Source organism: Crotalus tigris, unplaced genomic scaffold (assembly GCF_016545835.1).
Source record: "Crotalus tigris isolate CLP2741 ecotype Arizona unplaced genomic scaffold, ASM1654583v1 scf7180000023687.2574627, whole genome shotgun sequence".
NCBI lineage: Eukaryota > Metazoa > Chordata > Lepidosauria > Squamata > Viperidae > Crotalus > Crotalus tigris.
Window position 1 is genome coordinate 681,123 of NW_024100118.1, and position 13,368 is coordinate 694,490.

The 13,368-nt window shown below is 35.7% G+C and overlaps 1 protein-coding gene across 2 annotated transcripts in view; it reads right to left on the reverse strand.

The window, feature by feature from the left end:
• Positions 1–3,519: 3,519 nt before the first annotated feature.
• The window catches only part of FCHO2 (FCH and mu domain containing endocytic adaptor 2), an 81,624-nt gene continuing 71,775 nt past the window's right edge, over positions 3,520–13,368 (reverse strand). For both annotated transcript variants that reach the window (XM_039320714.1, XM_039320713.1), the window contains 5 exons: positions 11,868–12,000; positions 8,662–8,861; positions 7,350–7,414; positions 6,059–6,223; positions 3,520–5,026 (listed from right to left, as the gene is read on the reverse strand). In XM_039320714.1, coding sequence (XP_039176648.1) covers positions 5,004–5,026; positions 6,059–6,223; positions 7,350–7,414; positions 8,662–8,861; positions 11,868–12,000 — 586 coding nt within the window. In that variant the 3' untranslated portion in view covers positions 3,520–5,003. The remainder of the gene's footprint in view (positions 5,027–6,058; positions 6,224–7,349; positions 7,415–8,661; positions 8,862–11,867; positions 12,001–13,368) is intronic.

Here is a 13,368-nt window from a genome sequence, read left to right on the forward strand (position 1 = left end):
TCCCTCCCTCCCTTCGGATGGGGAGGTAGGAAGGCGGCATTTTAAAGCGTGACGTGCATGAGCGGAGTTTACAGGAGCAAGCTAGCAATTTAATGCTCAAGGAAAAACTTTTAAGAAGGTGCATCACTTCCCCAAGAAACACCTTTCACGTTTTTCGGCGGGGGGGGGCAGAGGGGGGAAGATAAATACTCACTATGTTCAATGCAGAAGGAAAGACTTATGTACCAAATTCAAAAAAATACTTCCAACTTTTTTTCTGCCTCAGGTAACACCAATGTGTAAAACATTAAACTTGGATAATTGTTGGTTCCTTTGGACAATTTAGAAATATTAAGTGTTGGTATGACAGATACCTGTAGATGTTAGTTGTAATTGAGGCAGGAATTTCATTATAATTACAGCTGAGGAATCCCAGGAGGAGGAAATCCCAATGATAGTTCATTATAAGAGGAATATGTTGTTTGCTTATGTGGGCCCCATGAAATTGCTTCTCTGCATGGAACTGATGCCTAATTTAGGGGATTTTGTTATGCTTAAAATCATTCAAGCTGCATGTGAAAATTCTTCAGTTGTGTACAAGGGAAAAATTTCTTGGCCTACATAAATCAGAACTGCTGCCTTGAATAATAGAGTGAAATATTTTCTTTGAGTTTGGATAGGAAGATCAGGCATATATTTAATAAATATTTAAAAACAGTTCAATTTGGAAGATGCTAACACCAGCAGATATCTAATCACTGCAGTTCTCCAATTTTACTTCAGCGATAATTATATTAATTTTATATCAGGCAAATACTGATATAAATATGTAATTTTCTAAAATGACATGGTTATAGATACAGAAATTGTTTATTTGGCACTAAGTAAGTCTAGAGCATTTTCTGATAGAGGTTTTCAGGAGAACTATTGTCCTCAATCATTCGCAAGAAAACTGTTTTGGGACTTTTATTTTTCATTCTGCTCTAGTTTTGGGCAAACTGTAGCAAATTTAATTTTGGACTGTGAATGATCCATTTTTCTACTAGAAGCAATTCTCCCCATAGCTGTGCTCAAGTGACTCATTATTCTAGAGCAGTGTTTCCCAAACTTGACAATTTTAAGGCATGAGGACTTCAACTCCCAGAATTCCACAGCCAGCAACGCTGGCTGTGGAATTCTGGAAATTGAAGTCCACATGCCTTAAAATTGTCAAGTTTGGGAAACACTGTTCTAGAGGCCACTTTCTGCATGTTCACACAACCTCATCTAATCCAGCCAATGCAGCAACATGCATCTATGGCAGGGCTCTTCAAACTTGGCCTTTATAACTTGTGGACTTCAACCCCCAGAATTCCTCAGCGAGGCACACAAGTCATAAAAGGGCCAAGTTTGAAGACCCCTGATTTAGGTTTCAGTAGTTGGAGAAAGGTTCTTGATTGCAAAACTGCTCACATACTGTACTTTTGTATCAACTTCATGGATAACAGATTGTACACTATTGGATTACACTGAGTATTTTCAGTATAGGAAAAAACCATTGGGGAATTACAGTAATTAGTTTACATTTTAAAAATAAAAACTTACTACGTTCTTTTTGTAGCTACACCTCCAATTGTTTTCCCAAATCACAAGGAGATACAAATTCATGTAAAGAAAAAAATTGAGGGTGGTGAGAGTTTAGCCATTTCTTTCTTTCTGTATATAATGGGGATGAGAGGATTTTTCTTATTCCACAAACCAGTGAAAGGAAACAGGAACAGACTATATTTTTATTACATTCTGATCCTGGTACTAGTCAATTAAACAGACAGCGAGCACTGATGTTGTCTGATAGTAGTAAGCTCACAAGCCTATAGCCATAATAGTGCTCAAAAATATGTAGAAAAGGAATAAATTCTAATGGTAAAGCAGAATCAAATTACATTTTATCTGAAGACTGTCCATGGAATGCTTCAGGATAATATATGAAAGCATATAAACAGCAACAATCAGATTGTTATATATTACATGTTTATTATAGGTGCAATTTTTAAAACATTTTTGTAAAAGATCAGATGTATTTACAATTTCTATAAGATTTATATTGCTCTAATTTACAGTTTGTAGAACCTGTAGACCCCTCAGATTTGTGTTTACAGATTCTCCCAACAGACAGCTACAAAGGCGATATCTTTATAAACAAGCAAGATCCAGCTTGCTACATGACATTTCCACCAGATAGGTTTTATTTATACACATCTATATCTATATTTAGATATAGACATTAAAAAATTACCGTATATGCCGGCGTACAAGGCGACCCGGCGTATAAGACGCCCCCGTCTTTATCGCCGAGCCGCATTCCTAGAACGTCTTATACGCCGGAAACTACCAGCATTTCCGGCGTATAAGACGACTCGGTGTATAAGACGACCCCCGTCTTTGGCGACGATTTCAGCGCTTGCGGAAGTCGCCTTATACGCCGGCATTTACGGTATATATAAAGTTGCATGGCTTCAAAATGATAGCCTGCACCCTTTGTGAATGTGTATTTGAGAACATTTGGTAGTAAGGCTAGAAAGTGCTGAAATTTAGCACTAATTTAGAAAAAATACATGGTTAAAATGGAAGATAAAACAGACTGACTTTCAAAAGTCATGGAACTGTTCAGTTTTTGATTGTATTAGCAGATTACAATTAAGAGTCCATTAAAAGTCTGTACCATCTAAAATACCAAGTTAAGTTAAAAATTCTATCAAAATGTATAAAAATTCATGTGTAGTGCTCTAATGGAATTTTAGATTTTTATAAAACAAGGCAAATATGTAAAAATAAATTTCTGACTGCAATTCTATAATTAGTTATTAATCTATGAATTATTCATGCTTTTCAGTATTTGTATTTATGTCTGAGAACATTTACAATTAGATTAATTTTTGGTTAAAAAATATGAGACTGAAGAATTTTGAGTGAGAGGCCAGAGCTGAAAATCAAAAATAAAGTGGCTTTGTTTTTCTTAAGGAAAAAAAAAGCTTAGCTGCCATTTTTTCCCATCCCAATGAGCCAGAGTATCTTGTATATTACAATGTCACAATGTAGTAGTATCTGAGATATTTATATCCCAGTTAAAGAATGAATGTTGCTGGCTGCTGAAGGTATCATATCTGTCACATGAAGTGATGGCAAAGGTTTATTTAATTTTAAAAGCAAAACAAAAGAAAATAATTGATCCATGTATCTTTAAAAATAAGACAACCACATCTCAGGTGTCTGATTTCCCCCACCCCCAAACATCACTGATATTTTCTCTCCACTTTTGAAGATTAATGGTCTCACAAAAGGGAGGAAACAAATGTCCCATTTATCCTGGGTATTCATTTACTTTGATGCCAATAAAAAAAATCTAACTTTATTTGTAGTGTGCTAAGGATTTATCAAAATTTAGTGGCTATATAGAACACTGACATATTAATCCACTATTTTATTCATTAGAGTATTGTCACTGAGTTAGTGATTTTCATGTATGCTTTTGTTAGGAACTAGAATTTGAAAAAGTGTTTACGCTGTGGTACTGCTGACCATACAATTCACCTGCCCCATTAACTATTCACTTTTGCATTTACTCTCTTAAGGCATATAGATAAGTTCTAAAAAACAGGATTTGTATTAAACTTATCTAAATGTGTCATTTTCTTTGTGTGAGGGCTATTATCTGCCTCTTTATTTGTGGTCATAAAATATTTATTGAAATTATCACTAATTATTTTTGTTTTACTCAAAACAGATCTTTAAAACAACATTGCTGCTCACAAGCAACACTTAAATTCATTCTATGTTTGAAAACATGAAATTCAGCTTTTTGTAGCTAGAAGAGGGAAATTCTACACTTTTCAGAAGTGTAGCATTTTTATTATTTTAAAATTTACTGCACTTTCAGAATTTTACACATCTTTGGTGATATTTTAAATGTTGATACTATATGGTAACTGACAAAAGTTAAAAGGTTTCCTTTGTAATGGCTGAATTTATTGCATTTAACCCAACAGAAGTTATTTTAAAGGCTATTTTCTCTTTTGATTTCCAAATGCCAGATTATATCCAATTGTGCCTATCCTCCAGTGAGGTTGGCTTCTCCTTTCCACTTTAAATGCCTCATGACCTCACAAAATCTGCACCAGAAGTCCCGAAGAGCCTCCCTAGCAAATTTGAGGGTACATGGAAGGAACACAACTGATTCTTCCATTCTGTAAGCATAAAATTACTTCCTTCAAGTTTACTAACTGGAAGATGTAGATAGTGAAAACAAGAAATGAGAAGCACATAAACATTTGACAGGCACAGCTTTGAAAAGGCACAAACATTACACATTTCATATAAAAATAAATAATCTACAGCATTAATTAAAATTACAACTCCCATCATGTTAACTAATGGCAGGAGTAAATAACTCTGTTGTACATTGCAATTAAAAAAACATTGCACTTTGCATTTTTAAAAACCATCTGCTATAAAACACTGGTCATTTAATTATGTATGATATATGGAAATAAAGTTATTTTTATAGATAATCTCTAATAAGATATGACACATGAATATACAAGTGTAAAAACAAAAAAAATACTTTGCCACTGTTAGGTTTATGGAATGGCAATATTGAAAATTGAAAAATATACTTCAGTAATATTTATAGACAGTTAAAATATAGTTTTGTTTAAGGTATCACAAAGCATCACACACTTTAAATACCACACATAACTGCTATTTTGGCTCTGAGGCTACATTACTACTAAATATTTCAGTATCTTGTTTCCCAATATTGCAACTGATTTTCTATATTGTTGGAGTTCATTTCAGTGCTATTTCAAAACAGAATATTTTTTTAAATTGACTTATTTTCAAAAGTGCCTTTTGTTGGGTATAAACTCCAAAACTATGCAATGTGTTTTCAAAAATTAATGCATGTTAAAATAGTGTTGGAAAGATAGCAAGAGAATGAATAAACTTCTTATTCATTGGAAAATAAACTAGTTTTCTTAACAGGCTGTTCAGCAATCTGCCATATATCGTCCTGAAAGACATAAAAAGTTCCAGTTAGTATCTCAATAAACAACATTAATAGAAAAGTATTTTTTTTAAATCAGGCTCCACGTTTTGCTATCATTGGCTATGTACTTCAGTCCTCATGATCCCCAGCCTTCCGTCTAAAATTAGGATTTCATGAATTGCATGAATCCTCTAACTTCCTCCCAGGCTCCAAGGATGGAAGAATCCTCAGGAACTCCTTGTTGCAGCCAAGGAACCTGGTGTGCTTTATCATGCAAAGCCCTTTGTTGCCCTTACATGTAGGAGGAGAGTTTTCTTGGGCATAGAACTGTTAAATGAGCCAGAAGAATGGGCAGAAAATACAATTGGCTAGGTCTCAAAAGTCAGACAAAATTGTGGATTTTTAAAGGTTTAATGTATTCCCTCTCTCTATACATAAACATATACAGATAGTCCTTGACCTACACCAGTTTATTTAGTGACCAAAGTTACAACCGTACTGAAATAAAGTGACTTATGACCATTTTCACCCTTACAACTATTGTGTAGTCAAAATTTAGATGCATGGCAACTCTCTCATGATGGTTAGAGTGGCCCATGTCATGTGATCACTTTTTGCAACTTTCTGACAAGCAAAGTCAATGGGGAAGCTAGATTCACTTAACAACTGTGTTTCTAACTTAACAATTACAGTGATTCACTTAACAACTGTCTCAAAAAAGGTTGTAAAATGGAGCAAACAGCTGTCTAATTTGCAACAGAAATTTTGGGCTCAATGCAGTCGTAAGTTGAGGAGTACTCATATTACACACACATACACGTTTTAATCAAGATGCAAAATTAGTATACACATTTTTTAAAAGTAGAACACATTTTAACAACTTTGTTCCACACAACCCAGGGTCACCTTTTTGTGAAGTGAGTGGCCTTATAAATTTGATAAACAAACAAATAACAGGGTTATGTAACGGCAAATACCTATTACAAAAAAATTTACACTTATTACTCTATAAATTAGCTCTATAGGGTATCCTCAGAAGAGAATTATCCTTCTTACCAGTGGCAAATCTCTTCTTAATTAGGGAAAGCCGATAGCCAGTGCCTATTAATTCAACATCTACTCCAGAAAGGGTGCTTCCCTCACTGATAAATTGCACTGCAAGTGTTGTTGGTTTACTGGGTCCTTCAGAAAGGTCAAATTTAGCTCTGAGAGAGCCAGAGCCTATTCAGGAGGGAAGAGAGAGAGAAATAATAAAGAAGTCTGCTCATTATCAGATACAATTGATCTTTGACTACTGATAAATACATTTAAAAATCCACAAAAATTTATCTAATAACATTTCTTTCATGTTTAAAGTACCTCAAAATCCTTCATTATAAATGCTGCAAAACACTAACACAATCAATAGTGGCTGATGTTTAATACAGAGTGTTCTTGTAAATAGATGATAGGTATTGATAATTATGTATTTTTCTATACCAAAATATATTGTCATTTTACAATATTTTTTTAATTTACTTGGCTATTCAATTAACTGGAGTAACTTCATATATTTTGTATTGAATCTTATGTTTCTATTGGCATATGTATTCATTGGAATTGTAGTTGTTCTTGAATCTTTTTAAATATATAAGACTAGTTATACCAAGCTTTCTTTATTGTGGCTCATGCATACATACATACCCATACAAGCGTATATACGTAGATCAATCTGCTATAAATCTCAGATCAAAACTGACATAAAAATGTCTGTTTGGTTGATCTACATCAGGGGTGTCAAACTGCCAGCCCATGGGCTGGATGCGTCATGGCGAAACCGCGCCTATCCCATTGCTGACAATGGAAAAAGAGTTGTGATACGCCACGACACGTCACGTGACATTGTGAGTTTGACACCCCTGATCTACATACACCTATATTCACATGCTTAAGAAGATCTCATTTCAATATGGTGAACCAAAGAATATTTTTCATTCTAAACGGACTGTAGTTGAAATTACTTCATTTTTTTCTTATGTTTTTAAGGCTTTTCTATATTGAGATAGTTGTCACAACTTATTTTTTCTGCAATTCAATATAGTATGTACTCATAATTTATTATGCTATAATGAAAAAATAGAGAAGGCTTAATGTCAGTTTTGACATATAAATTTTATAAATAAATAAATAAAATATTGCAAAATATAATAGTGTCAATGAAAAAAATCCATCAAAACTATCTTTGGGGAGAAAAATAATTATTTCCATTTCTGTATACAGAATATATGATGTTAGTTTTTAATTGATTTTTTGTCAAAATATCAGTAGTAGTTTTCTTATCTATAACAATTAAAAGATTTCTTCTTACCGCCATTTTCTGATTTTTCTGAAATACTAGCTAATTTCCACAAAGCTTTTGTCTGCTCTGAGTTCCTATAAGGAAAAAAAAATCATATATTGGCAGTTCTCCATACTGCTACTCTGCATCTATTCTCTTAGCCAAGTTTTCAAGTACTTAAAAATATAATGCAAGTATGCATCGGACTCCAGCCTTGAACAGATTTTAGATATTTCCCCTGGAAGAGACAGTCCTTAATGTAACCTGGAGCCAAGTTATTCATGGCTTTATGAGTGATAACCAACCCTCTGGATTAGGTTCAGAAACTAACTGGTAGCCTATGAAACAATCAAATAACTGGTGTTATATGACAAATACTGTATAGTTCTAATATCCTAATTGCTGCATTGTGCACTAATGGTCAAAGGGGGCCCAATATATTGATATAAATGGTAATGTGGGTATGGGTCTCACAGTCTTAATAGGGTTGCAACTGGTGCATCATCTTAGCTGAATGAGGAATGTATTGGCCATGTTTCAATAGGAACCATGAGCTGAGGTAATCCCTAAATTGTGGACTTGTTCCTTCAGAGAGTAATGATCCCTTGTAGAGAAATCACCAGTTATTTTTGCACAAATAGGAATTCTGTCTTACTTGAATGGAATTTAAAGTTGTTTTGCCCTATCTAGGACCTTGCAACCTTCAAATACTAATTCAAGGGGTGTCCAAAGCATCTCTGATTAAGGCTAGGGTGCTGATATATAATTCAGTACCATCAGCATACTGTTGGCATTTCAACCCAAATTAGTGGAAGATCTTTTCCAGTAGCTTCATACAAATGTTAAACCCTAAAGGCAAACAACACTGGAGAAATTGTAAATCATAAACAAAATACATAGAAACTAAGATCATTTAGGACAAGCCCATGGGTGCATGGAATCTTAATCACCTTTATACTCATCCAAGGACAAAGTAGTTATAGGCCCCCAGCACTAACAGAGTAGAAATTCTACCAACAGTCTTGTGATAAGATCCAGGAATTTAAAAGGAGCCCTTGCTGGTTAAGTTATCTCAACTTGTCCTTACAGTTCAGTGTCACATAAAAACACTTCCATTCATTGAAAAGTGTGGGAATGAGTAAATTTCTTTTTGTACATCAACCAAGCTTCTGTAATATCTACCCCATAATAAAGTTCCCACTGGTTTCCCAACACTTCCCTCTTTCAATTCCATGAGAAATTCTTCAAGCACCAATAATCAATGGATTTCACAAATGATTTTAGAAGACAGGACAAGTATCTTAATATAAATTTCATGCAGTATCAATAATAAAAAAGTTACCATTTTGCTGGTGGAAGTGACTGCATGTTTATTACACCTCCATCAACTGGTACGATGACTTGTATATTGGATAGTATACTTGGCATTGCCATAGATGCTGGATTGTATTTGTAATCAACTCTTACATCAGTTGTGCTAGCATTGCATTTCCAATATGTGGCAAGATTCAGAGGTGTAGACTGGATACCATTTGACAATACCTTTGAAAATAATTAAACAACTTTTTAGGATCAATCCTGAAAAACTCACTGATTTCCAAAGTTCATTTTTCACTTCATATACTAAAAAACCAATTATTATTATTAAAGCTAATTTCATAAAAATACAAATTTTGATATGTTTTCATTACTAGTATTAATAATTATTTAAATATAATTGTATAGTTAAATGCACTAGGTTGGAATTACTTAACCTATTACTTAACCTATGTTATGTAATAGGAAATTGTTAAATATTTTAAGCTTCATAGATGGTTCTTTGGGGTCTAATAGTTTTGATTGCCCGAGGAAATGATTAAAGTATGAACTAGTGAAGAGGAGTCCTGATTCTTCTTTTGTTGATTCTGTTAAACCTATTGGATCTTCTTAGCAACTTTCAGTACTGTGAAAATATTGTTGATGCCCCCTTCATCATCTAGTCTGGAAAGGGAGAATATTGTTGACTCAGCTTTTTCTTGAAGTGTTCAAAATATAGTTCTGAATAATTGTTAAAAAAGGAGTAAAAATGAAAAACAAAATGTCATGGTGTGTGCCATTTTAACCAATGTCCAATGAACATCTAATGAAAAGGGATCTACCTGTTTTTATGGAGGCTGCACATATTCCATTCAAAAGGTTAGATTCATAGACTGGAAAATTTCCTGTACTCAGTTTTGCTTTTGTAAGTCTCCAAGTGCAATTATGATTAAGAATGTTTTTGTCCAACTGATACTGGTATACTAACTGATACTTTTTATGTTCACAGATGCTTTGTTACTCAATAAGTATTACTCACACTTATTACTGTGAACTGTTCTATGACAATCTTTGAAAAATTCACCTAGTGAAAAATACAATTGCTTAAGTTTTAACTGGACTCTCAGAATTTGACATCTTTCTTTTTTAAGCAGTTGTTAATCATTTCTAGACTCAGTTCAAAATGTTGCTTATTTTTAAAACCCTGAATACCTAAAATAATGTCTGACACATGACCACTGGTCAGCTGGAGAGCCTTTTTGTGCATTCAGCTTCACTCTGAAGTGTAGTTTGGACTACGGTCAAATATTCCATGCTGAGTTGTGTGCTATAGCTAGACTTTGTTTTGTGACTTCTAATTAATTTGTCTTTTGTTTTCACCACATATTGTAACATACCATCAGGCTAACTGTGCCATACTATAAATACACCCCTGCTAATATTTGCTGAAACAGAATTAAGTGATGCAGATAGATTTGGGATCCTGGAACCTTCTAGGGCAGGTGTGTCAAACTGCTGGCCCATGGGCCGGATGCGTCACGCAGAAGGCGCGCCCACCCCATTGCTGGCAATGGGAAAACCGTCGTGATACATTGTGTGACGTCACATAACATCGCGAGTTTCACATGTCTGTTCTAGGGTTACATAAATATACAATGCAGTTTGGAGAGCTATTATGGAGTCTATTGCTAATTTAGATTGGGTGTTCTTAACAATCAAACAACTAGGATTGGAGTGGATTACTACTGTTGTCTGTCAGTATCTGGATGACTATCTGTTTCAGACAATACCACATCCCTATATTCTCTTTCAGAAGCTTTTAAATATGCTTTTGAATGTGGTTTTAAAACAGTGCATTGTGCAGATTGGCTAAGAGAGATTCTGTCCCTTCTTTTACATTATAGTTAAAAGATATTATGCTCGTTAGTACAAAAATACTGTATTTTTTTATTTAGGAAAAAAAATCTTCCAAACTACATAATACTCTATGTGTACAGGTGAGACAGCAATGCTATACTAGACTTTTTTCAAACTCAGGCTCCCTTTTCTGATTCAATCGTTTTATGGTTCTTCCCTGAAGTTTAGGCGACTTCCATCTTCTCCACAGTATGGAAATTTTACTTCCCAAACCATGATTGTGGAATATAAAAACACATTACATGTAGGGAGGGCAAGATCTGCTAGTAAAGGAAGTCAAGAGACTGAGACATATGGAGCATTTTTAAGATTAGTGCTGAGATGGCATTTCCTCTAGCAGAAGCAAAACGGCATGATGCTGACTTTTTGCCATGTCAGCCCACTCTCTTTTGTTAATAGCCCAGGGACTGAGGGTAACAGGAAGAAAAGGAACAGACTCCTTAGTAAATCTGAGTCTACAGTGCCAATGTTGGTAATTCAGAGGAATCAGCAAATAACTCACCACTACCAATGAAAGTATGCTGCAGGCCAGAAGGCAGTATAGTATAAAGGTCCTTAAGGACCTTGAAGACCCTGCCATGCTGCTTGCAAGGACTATGAAGTAGAAATCAGCAGGAATGAGAACACTAAAACATTTTGATGTTAGGGATTCCTAAATATCTGCTCAGGAATCAGCCAATCATTCTTGCTACTTCTGGCAACATAAAATAATCCATGCTACTGATTAGCAACAATGAACCTGCACCCAAGCATAACATGAATACCTGAACTAAAGGTAAAGTGAGCAAAAAGAATATTCCAAAAGTATCAGATGTGATGTGAGATATGGTGTTGACGACAACTTCGGATGATAACTCATCAGTGTACTCGATAACTGATCAGCCTGCCTCTGGCTATTTGCTCCTAATGACATAATCCTTCGACCTACTTCAGCCTGCAGATGGTATCTTCTCTCCTAAGGTTACACTCAAAAGCCCAACATAAAGGAGAACATGCAATGAGGTGCTCTTCTCTAAAATCAACAAACATAGGGATCCTCTAAGATTTTAAACTTTTAATGCTGGTTATGTTTAGTTGCTTCAGCTGATTGTTTGATTAGCTGACCAGCTACTTAAATAGCTTGATTAAGTTTTCAAATTTAAAAATGCAGACTCCATGTTAACCTGCTATGTCATTTCTGAATACGCTTATTTCTGTAAGGCACAAACCAATCTGAGTAAATATGGTGTTTTCACATACTTAGTAGGTGGGGTAGGGTGGTAATTCATGCTAGCAAACAATACAATCTAGACTTGTTAAGATCTTCAATTCACAACACCAAAGTACAAAAATTACCTGATACTTCAGAACTTCAACATTGTAATAAGAAGCAGAAGGATTCTGCTCTGAAAGTTTTTTGAGGTAGACTGTGACAGCTTGCATATCCATCCAAAAATCCTTTGTACTGGAATCACTTTGTGATGGATCACTGTGAACAAAATGTAGGCATGAAAACATATAAACTTTTCTTACACATTGACAATACTTTGAAAGATTTTACTACTCAATCCTGCATGCACCAAGCACATAATTTTCTTACAGCATACAGCAGAATTCTGTTTAATATAATAACTTTTTATACTAACACAAAATACTAACTGCTGAATTCTTCTCCATTTTTTTTCCTATCCATATATATATATGTAGGTCTTTGGTTGTTCGGGTTTTCTCCCGCGTAAAATTGGAAGTGTCTTGGCGACGTTTCGATGAAGTCCCATTCGTCATCTTCAGGCTGGTGTTTTCAGCTTCGTGCTTTGAGCAGCAATGTGTGGTCTTAGCTGTTTCTTCCTTTTAACTGCCAGTGGGGGTATGAACTGATTGGGTGGGAGCTTGGCTGTGTTCTGATTGGGTGGAGGTGTGTTCTGAATGGTTAGGGGCTTGGCTGTGCTCTGATTGGCTGGGGGAGTGTTCTGTTTGGTTGTGCTCCCCCAGCCAATCAGAGCACAGCCAAGCCCCTAACCATTCAGAACACACCTCCACCCAATCAGAACACAGCCAAGCTCCCACCCAATCAGTTCATACCCCCACTGGCAGTTAAAAGGAAGAAACAGCTAAGACCACACATTGCTGCTCAAAGCACGAAGCTGAAAACACCAGCCTGAAGATGACGAATGGGACTTCGTCGAAACGTCGCCAAGACACTTCCAATTTTACGCGGGAGAAAACCCGAACAACCAAAGACCTACATACAAATACCCGCGAAAACCTCAGAAAACATATATATATATATATATATATATATATATATATATATATATATATATATATCAAAAGATAAAAACGAGCACCAGGAGGTAAAACAATTAAATGTTTAATAAATAAATAACCTAGCTTTCGATGGCTATATTGCTGCCATCATCGTCAGGGTGTTAAAAGCCAGAGGGTGGGGGAGCTCGTTTATAAGCACAAACGCGCCTGCACACGGCTCATAGACCTCGTTATGGGGCCCGGTCGATTGATCCTTTCATCACTCATGTCAGAAGTATTTCTGAGTTCTAAGTTCTTGCAGCTGATTACTTCTCTGTTGCGTGCGGCTCCTAGGCTGGGAGGCGAGCATTCCATGTCACTACGCACTAGAGTAACATGGGTAACTGCAGACCGATCCTGCGAAGAAATCCCAGATCTGGCTATCTTCCTCCCCCGTGTCTGATGTGTCACTCTCAGGGGGCATGCTACCCCATGCGTGCTCCCATCTTCCCCTATAGCCCCCAACCCACTGCCCTTCCGTGCATGGGATGCACAGCAGTTCGTTGCGATCTCCGTTCCTGTTAGTTTGGCGTCCGATTCAACTCTCCCT